Source organism: Calidris pugnax, unplaced genomic scaffold (genome assembly GCF_001431845.1).
Source record: "Calidris pugnax isolate Ruff unplaced genomic scaffold, ASM143184v1 scaffold141, whole genome shotgun sequence".
NCBI lineage: Eukaryota > Metazoa > Chordata > Aves > Charadriiformes > Scolopacidae > Calidris > Calidris pugnax.
In genome coordinates, this window is record NW_015090902.1 from 4,101,797 (window position 1) to 4,115,931 (window position 14,135).

Genomic DNA, 14,135 nt, shown 5'->3' on the forward strand with positions numbered 1-14,135 from the left:
ATGCATAAATAAAATGTTTCAGCTTGAGATTAGTTTGCTCAAGGACTGCAGTAAGTACCATTAGATGAGCACTGTTTCCTTATTAATGTGTTACAGTATTTTTCTCTGTTTTATCCTAACATTCAAAATTAATATTTCCAGTGACTGAGAAGAAGGAATAACCTGCCAAGTACAAGGAAGAAATTCTGGAACTGTCTTCAGCTGCTATTCTGGTCACATGAGATTCCCAACCTATTTATGTAGCAGAACACGTTGGATAAAATTTACATGAAACTGCAAAGATTGGGTGACTAGCCAACTTTAACCTCCAGCTTCAGAAGATTACTTCTTTTTTCCGTTACACCGAGTTGCGTTTGCACTGCATGTGGTGCATTCACCTATCTGTGAATTCCTATCTGACATCTCAGGCTGCTTACTTGAAATATTTAACTTTGAGGGGTAGCATCCCCTCAAAAATAAGTAATACCAGCTCCTTCAGGTCTATGGCAACAAGGTACTTTATGCATTCAGTCTCCCTGCACAGTCAAAGGAGAGAAGTAGACAGTTCTGAGGACCTCACACCAAACATCAAAATGCCCAAAGACTGTCAAAGTAACACTCGCCATCGGCTGCACGTGGATTCCTGTCTTGTTCTGACACTTAGGTCTGAAAATGAAATACTTCTCTATTCAGGACCCTGAGGGGTCCCTGTGGTAGGCACACAGGGCTGTGTTTATACCAGTAGACTACACAGAGCTAGAGGATGAGATCAGTCCCTACAGCTGAACCGCTGCTGTCATAGCTCCATACGATGTCAATAGGACTCTTCCAACCAACATATAGATATGATTTCAAGAGTCATATGGGTCAAAGATTGTTTTACAAATATGCCGTCTGGATGTGATTTTATTTTGGAGTATGAAAAACCAGCATGATTCACCTCACCTTGAAATACATATCTAAAAAATGTCAGATGAATATCACCCTTTGTGTACATATTTCTCTCTACTGACTACAGTGAAAGCTGTAGATGACAAGTTTCAATGCAAAAAACATCCATCATAAATATATAAATTCAGGTGATCTGAGGCAAATCTGAGGCATTTAGAAATGCTAAAACATGGAAAATGATTTGACAGCCCAAGCTAATTCAGTGGAACCACATGACGAATAATGACCAAGGGTAAGATGTTTTTTATAGCTCCTGTGTTAGATAAAAATGGACATGCAAATTCTCTTCCTAAAACAGCATCACTGACCAGAACATAACAATTTGGAGCAAAGTCAGAAAACCCAAAGGGAGAAGTAAGGAGCACTTGGAGTGCTGCCATTTATTCAGTACAGTCACGGTTTCGAGCAGTGACGCAGATGTCTGCAGGTGGAACGAATATTTGATGGCACCCAATCATACCGTTCAGCACAACTATTCTCTGACTTCAGCTCCATCCATCTTTCAAACGGAGATTAGGAGATTGGCAATCCAGCATCCCAAGGGATTTATTTCTGAGATAAATAAGCATGACCAGAGAAAAGGGTATATAGCAAAAAGAGTGCAGAATAACTGTCAATAAATGCAAATGGGACCTTTGAGTGGGCGGTGGAGGCATTGAATTTCAGAGAACGCATAGTACAATACACAGGGAGGAAGAAAAGCACAGAGAACTGTGATCACTGGGGAAAGATGTGACCAGGGATCTGTTAAAGCAGGGTTACACCACTGGCTGCCTGGCATGGAGAACAGGGGGTGCCACGGGTGAAAAAGGAGAAATGTAGAAACATTATTTGAGGAATGATCACATCCCATACCTGATGGGTGGAAGAATGGGCACTTGGACTGTACTGGGGGGGACAAGAGGCATAATATTGTGCCCATGCCATGACAAAGGACAGGACAGATACCTATGAGAGGAAATAATTTCTATTGGCTTGAGGTGTGTGATGTCCCAGTATTGATTGGTATGTAGCACACAGAACTTCACAGTGCTCTTCAAGTTTGAAGTACATTGCCACTATTCACCTTTTCAACAGTGCTATGACAGAGGTAAGTCCACAAAATGATTTATGGCTAACATTTTTTCACAGAATCTGTATGATCAGTGAAGCTTTTGAAAAAAATATAAAGTATCAGCATTAGATTGACCCAAACTAACTTACATGTAAGCTTTCTTCTGGAGAAATCCAGCTCTACAGAGTCAACCAGGGCTTCAGTATGTGAGTATCATTGAACAATTAGTACTAAGAAAATGGTTCCAAATAAATAATTCTTCCAAATACTGACCAGAAAAGCTAGCCCAACACCATTAAACTTCTTTTGTTCCTTACTGTGCCTTGCTTTATGGAATTGTTTTCCTAAAGGAGAAAATTTTGCTGGTTGCAGTTACTCGTCAAATACAGGAGACAACCAGTTTCCCTTGGTGTCATTAAAACTGCAACCATTTTCTCAGCAATTAAAGAAAGCCAAAGTAATTAGATAGTACAACTGTGTATATACAGGAATTTACACACGACTACAGAAGTAAAAGGGAAGTCCCTGTCACACTAATGGCAATGACAAATCTCCCACTAACCTCACTGGGGTCAGGGTTAGTTATAAACATTGACTGAGGAAAGTTCTTGGTCAGTTTACCTATGAATCCTGGTGTCAACTGAGGAGGATCACCTCTAATCAGGGCTGTATTTTACTGAAAGCCCAATTCATGCTGGTCTGGACTAAATGTGTTGGAAAACTGGACGGATCCCCAGTCAGGAAGATGGTGGCATGGAAGGGTGAAACTGGTTCTGCTGAAATACTGCCACTGATAGCACGGGGGCCAAGATTTAATCCCTAGGATCAAAACCACTCGGGCCAACTATTCAGCTGAATGGAACTACCAAATCTCCAAGGTTTCTTTTCTAGTAAGAAATACTTATCATTGACTCTTAACTGAAAATCAAACAAAAGAATAATGCTGATATTTATGAATTTCTTCCTTGAATAACTTTTTGTTTGTCTGTTTTGCTTAGTTTCTGGAATTCTTCTGATTTTTTCCTTTATTTATGATGATATATCGTGGGGGAAGTTTGCCATGCTCTGAAATACTGAGGGGACACATGAGGAAACTAATATTTCTATATCCAAGCAAAAATATTTATCATACATTCCTTCTAAATTGCCTTTTATTATTTCTTTAAAACATGGATATATTTTAAAGATTTTGCTTATTTTATAGAGTGCTCTTCTGGGAAAGAAATATTCTAAGCATTGATTCTCGAAAGCATTGATTATTACCGCAGAACATACGACATTAATTTAAAATACCTTTCTATTTCAAAATTCCTTTTACTTTTTTTTTTTTTAAAACATTCAATACAGCTCTAAAACTGCCAGAACTGAAGAAAATTTTTTATTTTCTGTTTGCTTCAGCATCAGTTCTTTGCAGCCTTTTGATTCACCAAAAATTTCAGTTTCAGCCTTGGTCTGACCCAAAACAATTATTTCTTTTTGGAGTTCATCATTATCTGCTCAGCTGTACACCCTTGGCACTGCCTCTTGCTGCTTTGTCATTGTATTGTGAACTTTTCTACTCCGCTGAACCCACTGAGATGGAGGAGGCCTCATCCTGATTTTCCTATGGGGTGCAGGAACAGCACTTGGTGACAAGTTCCCTTTTAAACCTGTTGCCATAGTAACAGGCAGAAACCTCTTTCCATAACCTTCAGACTGGGAATTTCTCAAATCAGGGTGCCGTCTCTTTTCTGTCTGGCTGAACTCTGTTTTGGGTCTGTGAGAAACACTGCAAATATTAATTGCCTTTTCCCGCAACCTTTAGCGCCCAGATTTTCTGTGTGGCAGTGAAGGGTCAAACTGAACCATGTTCCTGGGATGAGGTCGTGGTGTAAGTACCCACACCCTTGGCAAGTTTGGGACAGGGCATCTTAACATGCTGCTGTCTGGTTATTTATGAAGAGAAATTACTTTGTAAAAAGATGGGAAAAACAAAGGGAATTGCACAAGAAAGGTGATAGCTAAACTCACCAGTGAAAGCCTGGCCTGTATTAGCAATATTGGCTGGTGTTTGTCCTCCTGCAGTAGTTACACTAGTGCAAATCACAGAATCACGGAATTGTCAGAGTTGGAAGGGATCTTTAGAAATCATCTATTCCAACTCCCCTGCTAAAGCAGGGCTGCCCAGAGCACATCACTCGGGACCGCATACAGGCAGGTCTTGAAGATCTCCAGAGAAGGGGACTCCACACCCTCCCTGGGCAGCCTGTTCCAGGGCTCTGGCACCCTCACCATAAAGAAGTTTTTCCTCATATTTGAATGGAACTTCCCATGTTCCAGCTTGTGCCCATTGTCCCTCATCCTGTCACTGGAAACCACTAAAAAGAGTCCAGCTCCATCATCCTTCAACTCACCCTTTAGATACTTATAAACATAAATAAGGTCTTCCCTCAGCCTTCGCTTGTCCAGGCTAAAGAGTCCCGGCTCCTTGAGCATTTCCTCGTAAGGGAGGTGCTCCAGTCCCTTAATCATCTTAGTTGCTCTACTCTGGACTCTCTCCAGTAGTTCCCTGTCCCTCTTGAACTGGGGAGCCCAGAACTGGATGCAGTATTCCAGTTGTGGCCTCACCAGTGCAGAGTAGAGAGGGAGAATGACCTCCCTTGACCTACTGGCCATACTCTCTCCTATGCAGCCCAGGATTCCTTTGGTCCTCTTGGCAACAAGGGCACGTTGCTGGCGCATGGAAAGTGTGCTATCTACCAGGACTCCCAGATCCTTCTCCTCACTAGCGCTTCCCAGAAGATCCATCCCTTACCTGTACTGGTGCCTCCCCAGGTGAAGGACCCTACATTTGTCCTTGTTGAACCTCATTAGGTTCTTCTCTGCCCAAATCTCCAGCCTGTTCAGGTCGCGCTGGATGGCGGCACAGCCCTCTGGGGTGTCAGCCAGGCCTCCTAATTTGGTATCATCAGCAAACTTGCTGAGGATATACTCCGTCCCCTTAGGAAGTCAGACCTGAATTAGTGACTATGTGGCCAGCACTGTGGGAGACAGCCACAGCCAGGCACCTCTATGCTGGGAGTACCCCCATCACCCTGGCTATGCCAATACAAACTGTCCCGCCCTCGACAGAGCCCAGGCAGCCTATCATGAATGCGCAGGTAGACCACGGTAACTTTCTTTTGGGGAAAAGGAGAGCACATCGTTTAAGCTGCCCATCACAGGAATACTTTTAAAAGGCTGCACATTTTATCCTTTTGAAAGGAGACAATACAGCGAAGGCACTCGGTGAAGAAGGTGGGCATGGTGAAGCAGCCCCATGAGTGAGTCTCTCATCTCCATTGCAGCCGTTCCACACTCTATGGGAAAGGAAACATTTTGGATCGAGTATGCTCCCAGGTGTTATGGAGCTCAGCGAGGCATGAAGGAGAGAAAAACATCCCTCCTTTTATAACATCCCATGCCCCAAGTCTGAAACTTAGCTCAAGCTCTTCCACCTTCTCCACACTTTTTCTCTCTCTCTCTTTTCCCTGGAAAGGTCTTTCATTCGTTCCAGTGCAGACACTGGAGTTAGTAGTCTCCAGATGTGGTCTAACAACAGGATGAAGCTTCCCAGTTTGGAAAAAAACATATTTCCTCTGCAACTAAACTTAAGAGCCCTCTCAGCTGGACAGCCCTGCCAGAATGCACAAACCATTTAGAACAAAAATACGTGCTGTTTGGCAAAGTAACAAATGCCTAACCCCCTTTGTATTCTGTAGCAGAAATGGATGAATAATTCATAACAAATAGCCTATTTGATTAATCCTACATCCTTACAAATATCTTCTCCTGTTTGCGAATTGACCTTGGGCCTAATGGGATTTTTGCAGAGTTATCTGACATTATGAGGTGCTTAATTTTTAGAAATAGCTTCTGGCCTGCAGATTGTTAGTAAGCAATTGTTGCCAACGGCCTATAAATAAAACACAGGATAGTTAGCATGTTTTTATATGATTCTTAGGCTGTATGATGTGATTTTGTTCTATGAGTGAAAGTAATTCACAGAATAATCTACCAAGCATAACTAAAAGGAATTTAAAGTTCAAAATTTATTTTCTGAAAAACATTCCCCATTATTTCATTATCATTTTCTGTGGTCTTGATGCTCACATCATTAAACTTCTACACTATAGTTTCTGGGTATAGGAAAAGGAAGGATTTCAAGTGGAATTATTTAGAGGTATTATGGAATAAATTTTTTAAAAGGCTTTTTTTTTTTTTCAATATCTGTTCAGCTAGTCTTAATATAAGCAAATAAGAGGGTGACACAAAGACATATTGGGGCATCTCGTATTTAAAACCTCTTGCATGTTTAAAGGAGTTTTATATTTCCATACCAAACCACCTGTCTCCATATTTTTATTACATGGAAGAAAGATAGTCCTGTGGTTAGAGGATTAACTTGGATAACCTGCAGTCAAGATTTTCTCTCCAACCACCATTTTTTCACACGGTCCAGGATAAGACCATGTGAAGTGATGACAGCGGCCGCTGAGAGGCTTGACCTTGCCTCACCGGGTTAAAGCTAACCTTTGAAAGTATCTCTTGCAGGTTCTCTACCTCAGTTCCCCACAGCACAAGAATAAAAGTAAGCTGTGTATCTCTGAGGGTTAGTGTCAGAAAACAGGAAAACGTTCAGTCTTTGGGATAACGTCCATCTAAGAATTTAAAATGGGTTATTTGTTCCTGTGCCTGCTAATGACAGGGGTAAGCGTCACTGTAGCAGTTCATTCTGTGTGGCCAAGCCCTGTGTCTGACTGAAGTCCCACCGGCTCCAGTCAAAGTCTGCGGCTACTTGACCATCCCTGGATGCCCTGGGGAAGGTGACCGAGGCAAGGATCTGGCAAGAGGAGAGCCAAGCGCCCACTGCCAACCCCTTGCCTGGCCTTGGGAGAATTTCCTGTCCTGCCTGTTATATGAAGCTAAAACCCCTGAGAAGTGCAAAGTGTTCAGACACCGCACTGAGGAAGGCTGGATAATTAGGTAGAAAGACAGACAGACTGGAAAGTCAGGCCTTTACTTTTTTTTTTTATTTCAAGAATGGCTATATCCTTTCTTCCTTTCAACACATAAGGTCATAAAGGCATGATCATGCAATCAACAGTGATTGAATAACCATGAGTTACTGTCTGACACTTGAACCACACCAATTAATCAAAAGCACGACTGCATCAACTGTGAAATAAAAATACGTTTTTGTAACCTGCCCTTAAACTCCCTTACAGTTTACTTTGCTACAGGGGCAGGTTAAGACCATTATTAGCAACTGCAACCTGTTTTATAGGTTTTAACCTTTTTCTCAACATCATCTCAATATCCTTTCCTGAAGAGAAAACAATAATTTATCGAAACAAAAATCCTTTAGTGCCGGTTATCTTTCTTTGCTTAACATTATAAGCTGCTAAGTGTTAAACTTGTGTAAAATAAATGTTTTCCTTACCTATAAAAAGGAGTTAAAATTTTTTTCAGTAATCTCTTTTTTCCCTCTTTAACCTGTGCATGCATTACCTATTGAAATCTACATCTAAAGAAAAGTTCATCCCATCTTCTGTGTTCACGTTTCTTTTGCTTTTTGATTGCCATTTAACCATGGCATGTTTTCCATATGTCTGCTGTTAAGATTACACTGTTTGCTTTTGACAACTACAGTGAATTGTTGCTTTACCTTATGCATGCCTAAAGACTGTGAGAAGTTTTCAGTTTGCATAGGAAAGAGCAGTTTCATAAAAAGTTCATTTTTCTAATAAATTACATTGTTCAGATTGTATAACCACGGGCTATAAGAAAGCTTAGAACTGGAAGAACTCCAGTTTCTATGGGACTGAGTAAGCTGCTTGAGATCACGCATGTCAGATCTCTTGCTCCTACCACCGTGCCCTGCTACCTTTATCAGGTTGCCAATTTGAGATACTCTCAGTGAAAAGAACAGGAATTTTCGGTGTGAGTGGGAATCTTGTAACCATGGCATTACTTTGCACCCTGAACTCTGTTAACAAGTAAATGGTAATGGAAAAGCTATGAAATATTGTTCTTGAGAACAGACTATGAAAGCTTGGGTAAGCTTTTTTTGAAAGAATCCATTGCATTTCTGCCTGTTTGAACTAATGAGGTCTTTTATAGAATCAATAATGTAAAAGAGTTGAGATCAGTCCCATCCCTTGATACCTTTTCCCAATTAAGGCACTGGATCATTGTATTAACAATATTATTTAGTGACTATTCAGCATGTTCACTCTGGTGAGATACTGTGCAAACATTAATTAATCCCCACCAAAGCCCTGAAACTTCACCAGGAAATATTAAACACTTTTTACAAACAAGGGGCTGGAGCCACAGATTTTCCAGTACCAGAGAGATCGTAACTTGAAGCTCCTTGGGACGGTGAGCAGGTATGAGAGTCTAGAATAATGAATGGCCCTGCAGTTAGAGCTATCTTAAAGAATATAATTTCTACTCTGCCTTGACTTGGGGCAATTATTTTACTTCTCAAGGAAAGTCCTGTCTGTGTTTTTTTCAGGAATAAATGTCTCTAGCAGTCCTTCAGACTGAGGCTGTTCAAAAAAAATAATTACATAGTCAATGCAGGGTACATATATATGTAAATATATATATATAGAGAGAGAGAGAGCGAGCAAGCCCATTTCCATGGCCCAGTGATTAGAGTATCCACCCTGATTCAGATTTCTCTTCAATGAATATTTAAATTTATGCATGTGCAACAGCAACAAAAAGTGGAAACTGATGTAGATCTAATAGTTTGTATACTATGCTTAATGCTACTTCAGTTCATGGATTTGAACTCAAATCTTCAAGCAATGGAATACACCACCAGGGGACAGACAGACAAGTATGTGCCAGCTGTCTGTACAGGGGTTAATCACAAGCACAGCTGTAACTACAGAACTTTTCTACACTGAACTTCACTGACTATCCCAAAACTTTTATAAAAGTCTTCCCAATTTCTACCTTCCATAGTATGCTCCTTCTTATCTTACAGTGATTCTCTCTGAAGGAGAATGGGACATCATATGTTTTTACATTACTGATGGTATTCAGCCCACCTATTTTGGCTATCTACAGTTTGGCAGTTAAGTGAAGAGGACAGGCTTTCCTTCTGGAAATATTAAAGCCAACCACCTCTCTCCATTCATTACTTAGCGATCTTTGGTACTTTACTTTCAGAGTCAGAGGATCTCAACAGTGACCCAAAATTTAGGAGCAAGGACAGATCTTTCCTTGGTTTTAGTGTATATATATATTTTTTTTTTTTTTCAGTCCTCTGGCCATAAATAGGTGAAGTTTTTGAAAGCAGCTAGGCCTTTTTGAAGTCTGGTTGTGATTTTGTTCTTATTTTTTACTTTTCTGTTCCTCATTTCTGTTGACTAATACCCCATCTTCTTCCTAATCAGGGTGCTGGTATATTGATTAGTTTAGCACATATCTTTGTGTTAATCTTTGATTACCTTTTTTATATGAGGGTCCTTAGTCCTGTAGACACCTGACATTTAATACTAGTGATTTATACATCATTTACTCAGGCTTCAGAAATTCTGCAGTTATTTCTCAACCAAATGGGAAGAAGAACAATTTTGACATACTTGTGGGGCATGATTCATCTCACCCTAAGTTAAGCTTCTAAAGTAGGCCAAATCTGCTATGTCCTAGAAAAGTCTATCACTCTTCATTGACTCTAAAGGAAGTCCAGATATCTACAGTTTAGACATCTACATCTGATTTACTTTCCAACTGTTAGATGAGATGAATTCTACCTCGGGGCACCTGAACTCCTACCTTTGTGCTGTGAAATGGGGCAGCAGGGCGAAAAAACCCCAAATGCCCAAGAAGGCTGAGAGAGGTGCTCATCCCATGACTCCTCCATAGGATTCCTATGGAGAGATTCCTAGGGACCCTCCTGTTTAACCATATCTTCCCTCTTATACTATTTTGATTAAGGCAGAAACTGCCTGAAAGTTCTTCAGTCTCTTCCTTAACACATCCTTCTCTCTGATCTTTGGAACTTACCCCGTAGCTTTTTTCCATTTGTTTTTTAGTATTAAGTGGACAAACAAGTACAATGCAGGTATTTTTAAACTGAACATTTATGGAACTCCCTGACTTGAGTGTAGATGAGCACCAACGCTCTTTAGAAAATCCTGTTCTGAGAGATTATTTAAATATAATGTCATGCCCTGCCTGAATTTCTGCTCCTTGTTCAAACTGTTTGCCTTTTTCCCTTAATATAGCAACTATGATTTATCTTCCTATCAATGTGCAACAATAAGGTCAGGATGAGAGCTTATAATATTCTTGCCAAATACGAACAGATTCTAATAACATAAAATAAACTGTTGCAATGAATTAATATGAACGTATGCATAAAAGGAGAAAAATTACTGTCACACTAACTTCTGATATGTAAGTATGCTCACTTTGAATAAAGGGAGCTTTAAGTAGCAAACACACAGAAACCACTTTCCATATTTCTCTTCTAAAAATAGCCACATGAAGTAATTGCATACAAATCAAAATTTTGATGGATTTCACATAAAACAGTGACAATCTGAATATGAAATTCCGGGAACAGAAACTCAATTTTGCACAGTCTAAAAGGTATAAATCTGTCTACAGTGAAGCCAGTGGGACATTTTACTGCTGGCTTTGTGAGACAGAGGTATCAAGATTTCACTCATGGGCTCTATGAGTTTCTGTTTTTTTCTTCTTTCTGTTATTATTATTTTTTCATTTAAAAGGTAACATTGAAAACTCTTTCCGCAATTATTATGTTTTCTAAGGGGTAAGACAAAAAAGGCAAAAGAAGGAAAGTTGATAATTTCCTTGAACACCTTCTTTTGAATTCGTGGTTGCCTGGATGTTACCCAAATCCGATGTTTTCTCTGCTTTCAATCCTCTAACCTTAAATAGAAGGTGAGAAGTGCCCAGAAGGCTTGGGCTGAGTGGTTTTTGGCCACTCTCCCGAGCACCGCCTGGTGCCATGCCTGTGCCCGGCGCGGGCTCTGCGGCTGGAAAAAGGCTGTCCCAGAGCAGTCCCCTGCCTCCTCGCCCCCACAGCTGCCCCCAGGCTCTGGATGAACAAGCAGTAAGAGTTATCTACGAGATGGTATCTGTACCTAGCTCCTCCTCTGGCGTCCCTGGAAAACTGAAGCCCGACTTGAGCAGATCGCCACCCTCTTCTTCTGAAAAGACAGAAACAAAGTAGCTATTTAATAACTCCGATATTTTTGTATATCCAGACACAAACTCCCCACTAATTTTTAAATCCACTTAGTGATACCGATTACCATTCAGGATCTCATACTGTGAAGCTGTTGAGGTGCTGTTATTGCAGTATCTATTAATCTTTGCCAGTTGTCCTAGTGTTGTTCTATTTATTTTTTTTTTAATTTTGCCAGATATTTTCACATCACCGGTATTATAATATTCATAAATGCCTTCTTTTAAAACATCTTTTACATTGTTCTTTTCAGCTTTGCTTAGTCACATTGAATTCTACCGCCTTTTAGCCTTAATGTATTTATCCCAGGAAGAACCATCTTGTTAGTCCTCCAGCTGTACCCTCAGCACTTCCCACCTCTGGTGATAAAAATGCCACTCGTGATTCTCAGGCCATTTTCTCTCCCTTTTATTCACAGCCATTTTGGTTCGGCAGCTCTGAACTCTGACAACACTGCGATGGTGACTTTCCCTTATAACTAACACGTAACTACTGTGCCAGAGACAACTTCTGTAATTGTGGGAGGGTACTTAGAATCATAGAATCACAGAATGGTTAGGGTTGGAAGGGACGTCAAAGATCATCGAGTTCCAACCCCCCTGCCATGGGCAGGGACACCTCCCACTAGAGCAGGTTGCTCAAGGCCACATCCAGCCTGGCCTTGAACACTTCCAGGGATGGGGCATCCACAACTTCCCTGGGCAACCTGTTCCAGTGTCTCACCACCCACATAGTAAAAAATTTCTTCCTGAGATCTAATCTGAATCTTTTTTCTTCCAATTTAAAACCATTTCCCCTTGTCCTATCACTACACTTCCTGGCAAAGAGTCCCTCCCCAGCTCTTCTATAGGCACCCTTCAAGTATTGAAAGGCCGCTATAAGGTCTCCCATAACTTCAGCTCAGATGATGTGTCCCTGCTGTAGGACTGCAGGGAGGTACGGGGAGACCCGCCGGGTGTCCTGCGTGTGGCTCCCAGCCACCCTGCCCACAGCGCTCCGAGCTGCAGCTGGTTGCACTCTGCATTGCCCTCTCCTCCTCCCGGCGTCCACATTCACTTGGACCCGGCACCTCACTCCGATAGGTCTAACACTGAGCTCTGCGCATGGAAAACCAGCTCAGTAACACCTCCTTAAGGTGTAAGATTGGCTTGAGAACACCTAGATTAGGGTAAAAAATATCAAAATAGCATGTTTCATCTAAGCACACACTACTATCCTTTTAAATTTTTCTTTTAAATATTGTTGCCTGATTATCCGTATTGGCTGGTGTCTCAGCTGAGTGGAAGTTGTTTGAGTATATACATCGTCCCACTGTGCTTTTTCTTACCATCTGTGGTACAAGCACAGACACCTCAACAGAACAGCCAAAGAATAGAGTCCTCCACAGCCTCTCCATATACGTTCAACCAGCAATTCCTCAGAGAAAAACACAATCAGGTATGGCAGACCACGTTTCTGTAGTGCACGACTGAGGACTGAGGACTTAAATAACATCAGTTAAAGTTCCTCATTTCCTCAGGCAGACACTCCCGTAAGTTTGAATCACTTCAGACAAGAGTACCTCAATCCCTGTATCAGACAAGCTGGTTTTTGTGGTTCAGCTTACAGCAGACATGCTGTTTTGCCTGTTTCAATCCTCCATTTAACAAATTCATGCATTTTGTATATTTCTTTGTATATTCACTTTTTATTTGCACTATGATTTTTTCCCAATTATCTCACAGCAAACAATGGGTACTCTCAAAAAAATTGTTCCTGGTTTTGACAATTTGTGAGGTTAATAATATAGAATTGGTAACAGTGAGTAGTATAGCACAGATATTGAAAGGGAAACAAGTCCTGAGGATGTTACGAATGTTGGGTAAGCTGAGCTGTCAAATAAACATCTTGTTTATAAACTCAAATTGTTAAATAAACTCACTTTGCTGAAATACAGCCTACTAGAGATCTCGTTAAGTGACGGATAAAAAGTCATACACAATTTAAAAAATGACTGGCATATGAATTTAAATTAAATTTCATTTGGAGAGGTAATGGACAACTCTAATTAAATAAAAGCACAAATTAGGCAGTTTCCATGGAGACTTTGCTCACATGATCTGCCTATATTGTATAACTCATATGCCTGTCCTCTAATTTGGCTGCACAGGAGTAAGAAATCAAATGAAACTTATAACAAAAATATTCTGAAGGATCCCTTACCTTCATGTAAGTAACCAGGAGATCTTACTGTTAACTTCATAATAAAGAAGCTTTACATTGAAAATGTAGTTCAGTATTTTTGAAAAAGAAGCTATTCATTTATTCCAAAGTTCTATCGTGTACTTACATATTCATAAACACTTATAGAACAATCCAAAGAAAATAAAATGCATAACTTTATTTCTCCCTTGCAAGAATTCAGCATTATTCTCATAAGCTCTGCCCAAAACTAGACTAAAATTTTAGTTGTAGGTTAAACTTGACTAAACATTTATGGATTTGGTGTGTTTGAGAAAAAAAGAAGAATTTTTAAATTTTTTTTTCAAAATGAAAAGGAAAGGTCATGCAACGGGATCAAGAAATCAGATTCTGACTTTTTCGTAAGAATTGCTGTGTAAATCTCAACAATTCAGAAAATCTCTTTCTGCTTCAATTATCCAGTAGAATTAGGATTAGAATTAATTTCTGTCCTGTAGCTAGCCTATATGAATACATTTGTTAGTGTTAGTGAGCCTGTTGTCTAGATGAGCCTGTAGAGAGAACAAAAAAGTTATAATTTCGATCCTGCAAAAGAGCTGTATTCTGTTTTGAATAGGATCAATTGCAAATCTTTCAAAGAAACTTAGAATTCCTTTGGGATTCCCTTAGGTTTATGAATCTGCACGAGGGACATGAGTAGCTCTCAGTGATTAGTTT

The 14,135-nt window shown here is 40.3% G+C and overlaps 1 protein-coding gene across 10 annotated transcripts in view; it reads right to left on the reverse strand.

The window, feature by feature from the left end:
- The window catches only part of DLGAP2 (discs, large (Drosophila) homolog-associated protein 2), a 409,096-nt gene that overhangs the window by 118,459 nt on the left and 276,502 nt on the right, over positions 1-14,135 (reverse strand). For 8 of the 10 annotated variants that reach the window (XM_014948945.1, XM_014948944.1, XM_014948948.1 and 5 more), the window contains one exon: positions 11,134-11,199. The exons of the other annotated variants lie outside the window; for them this stretch is intronic. In XM_014948945.1, the coding sequence (XP_014804431.1) occupies positions 11,134-11,199 (66 nt within the window). The remainder of the gene's footprint in view (positions 1-11,133; positions 11,200-14,135) is intronic. 10 annotated transcript variants of the gene reach the window in all.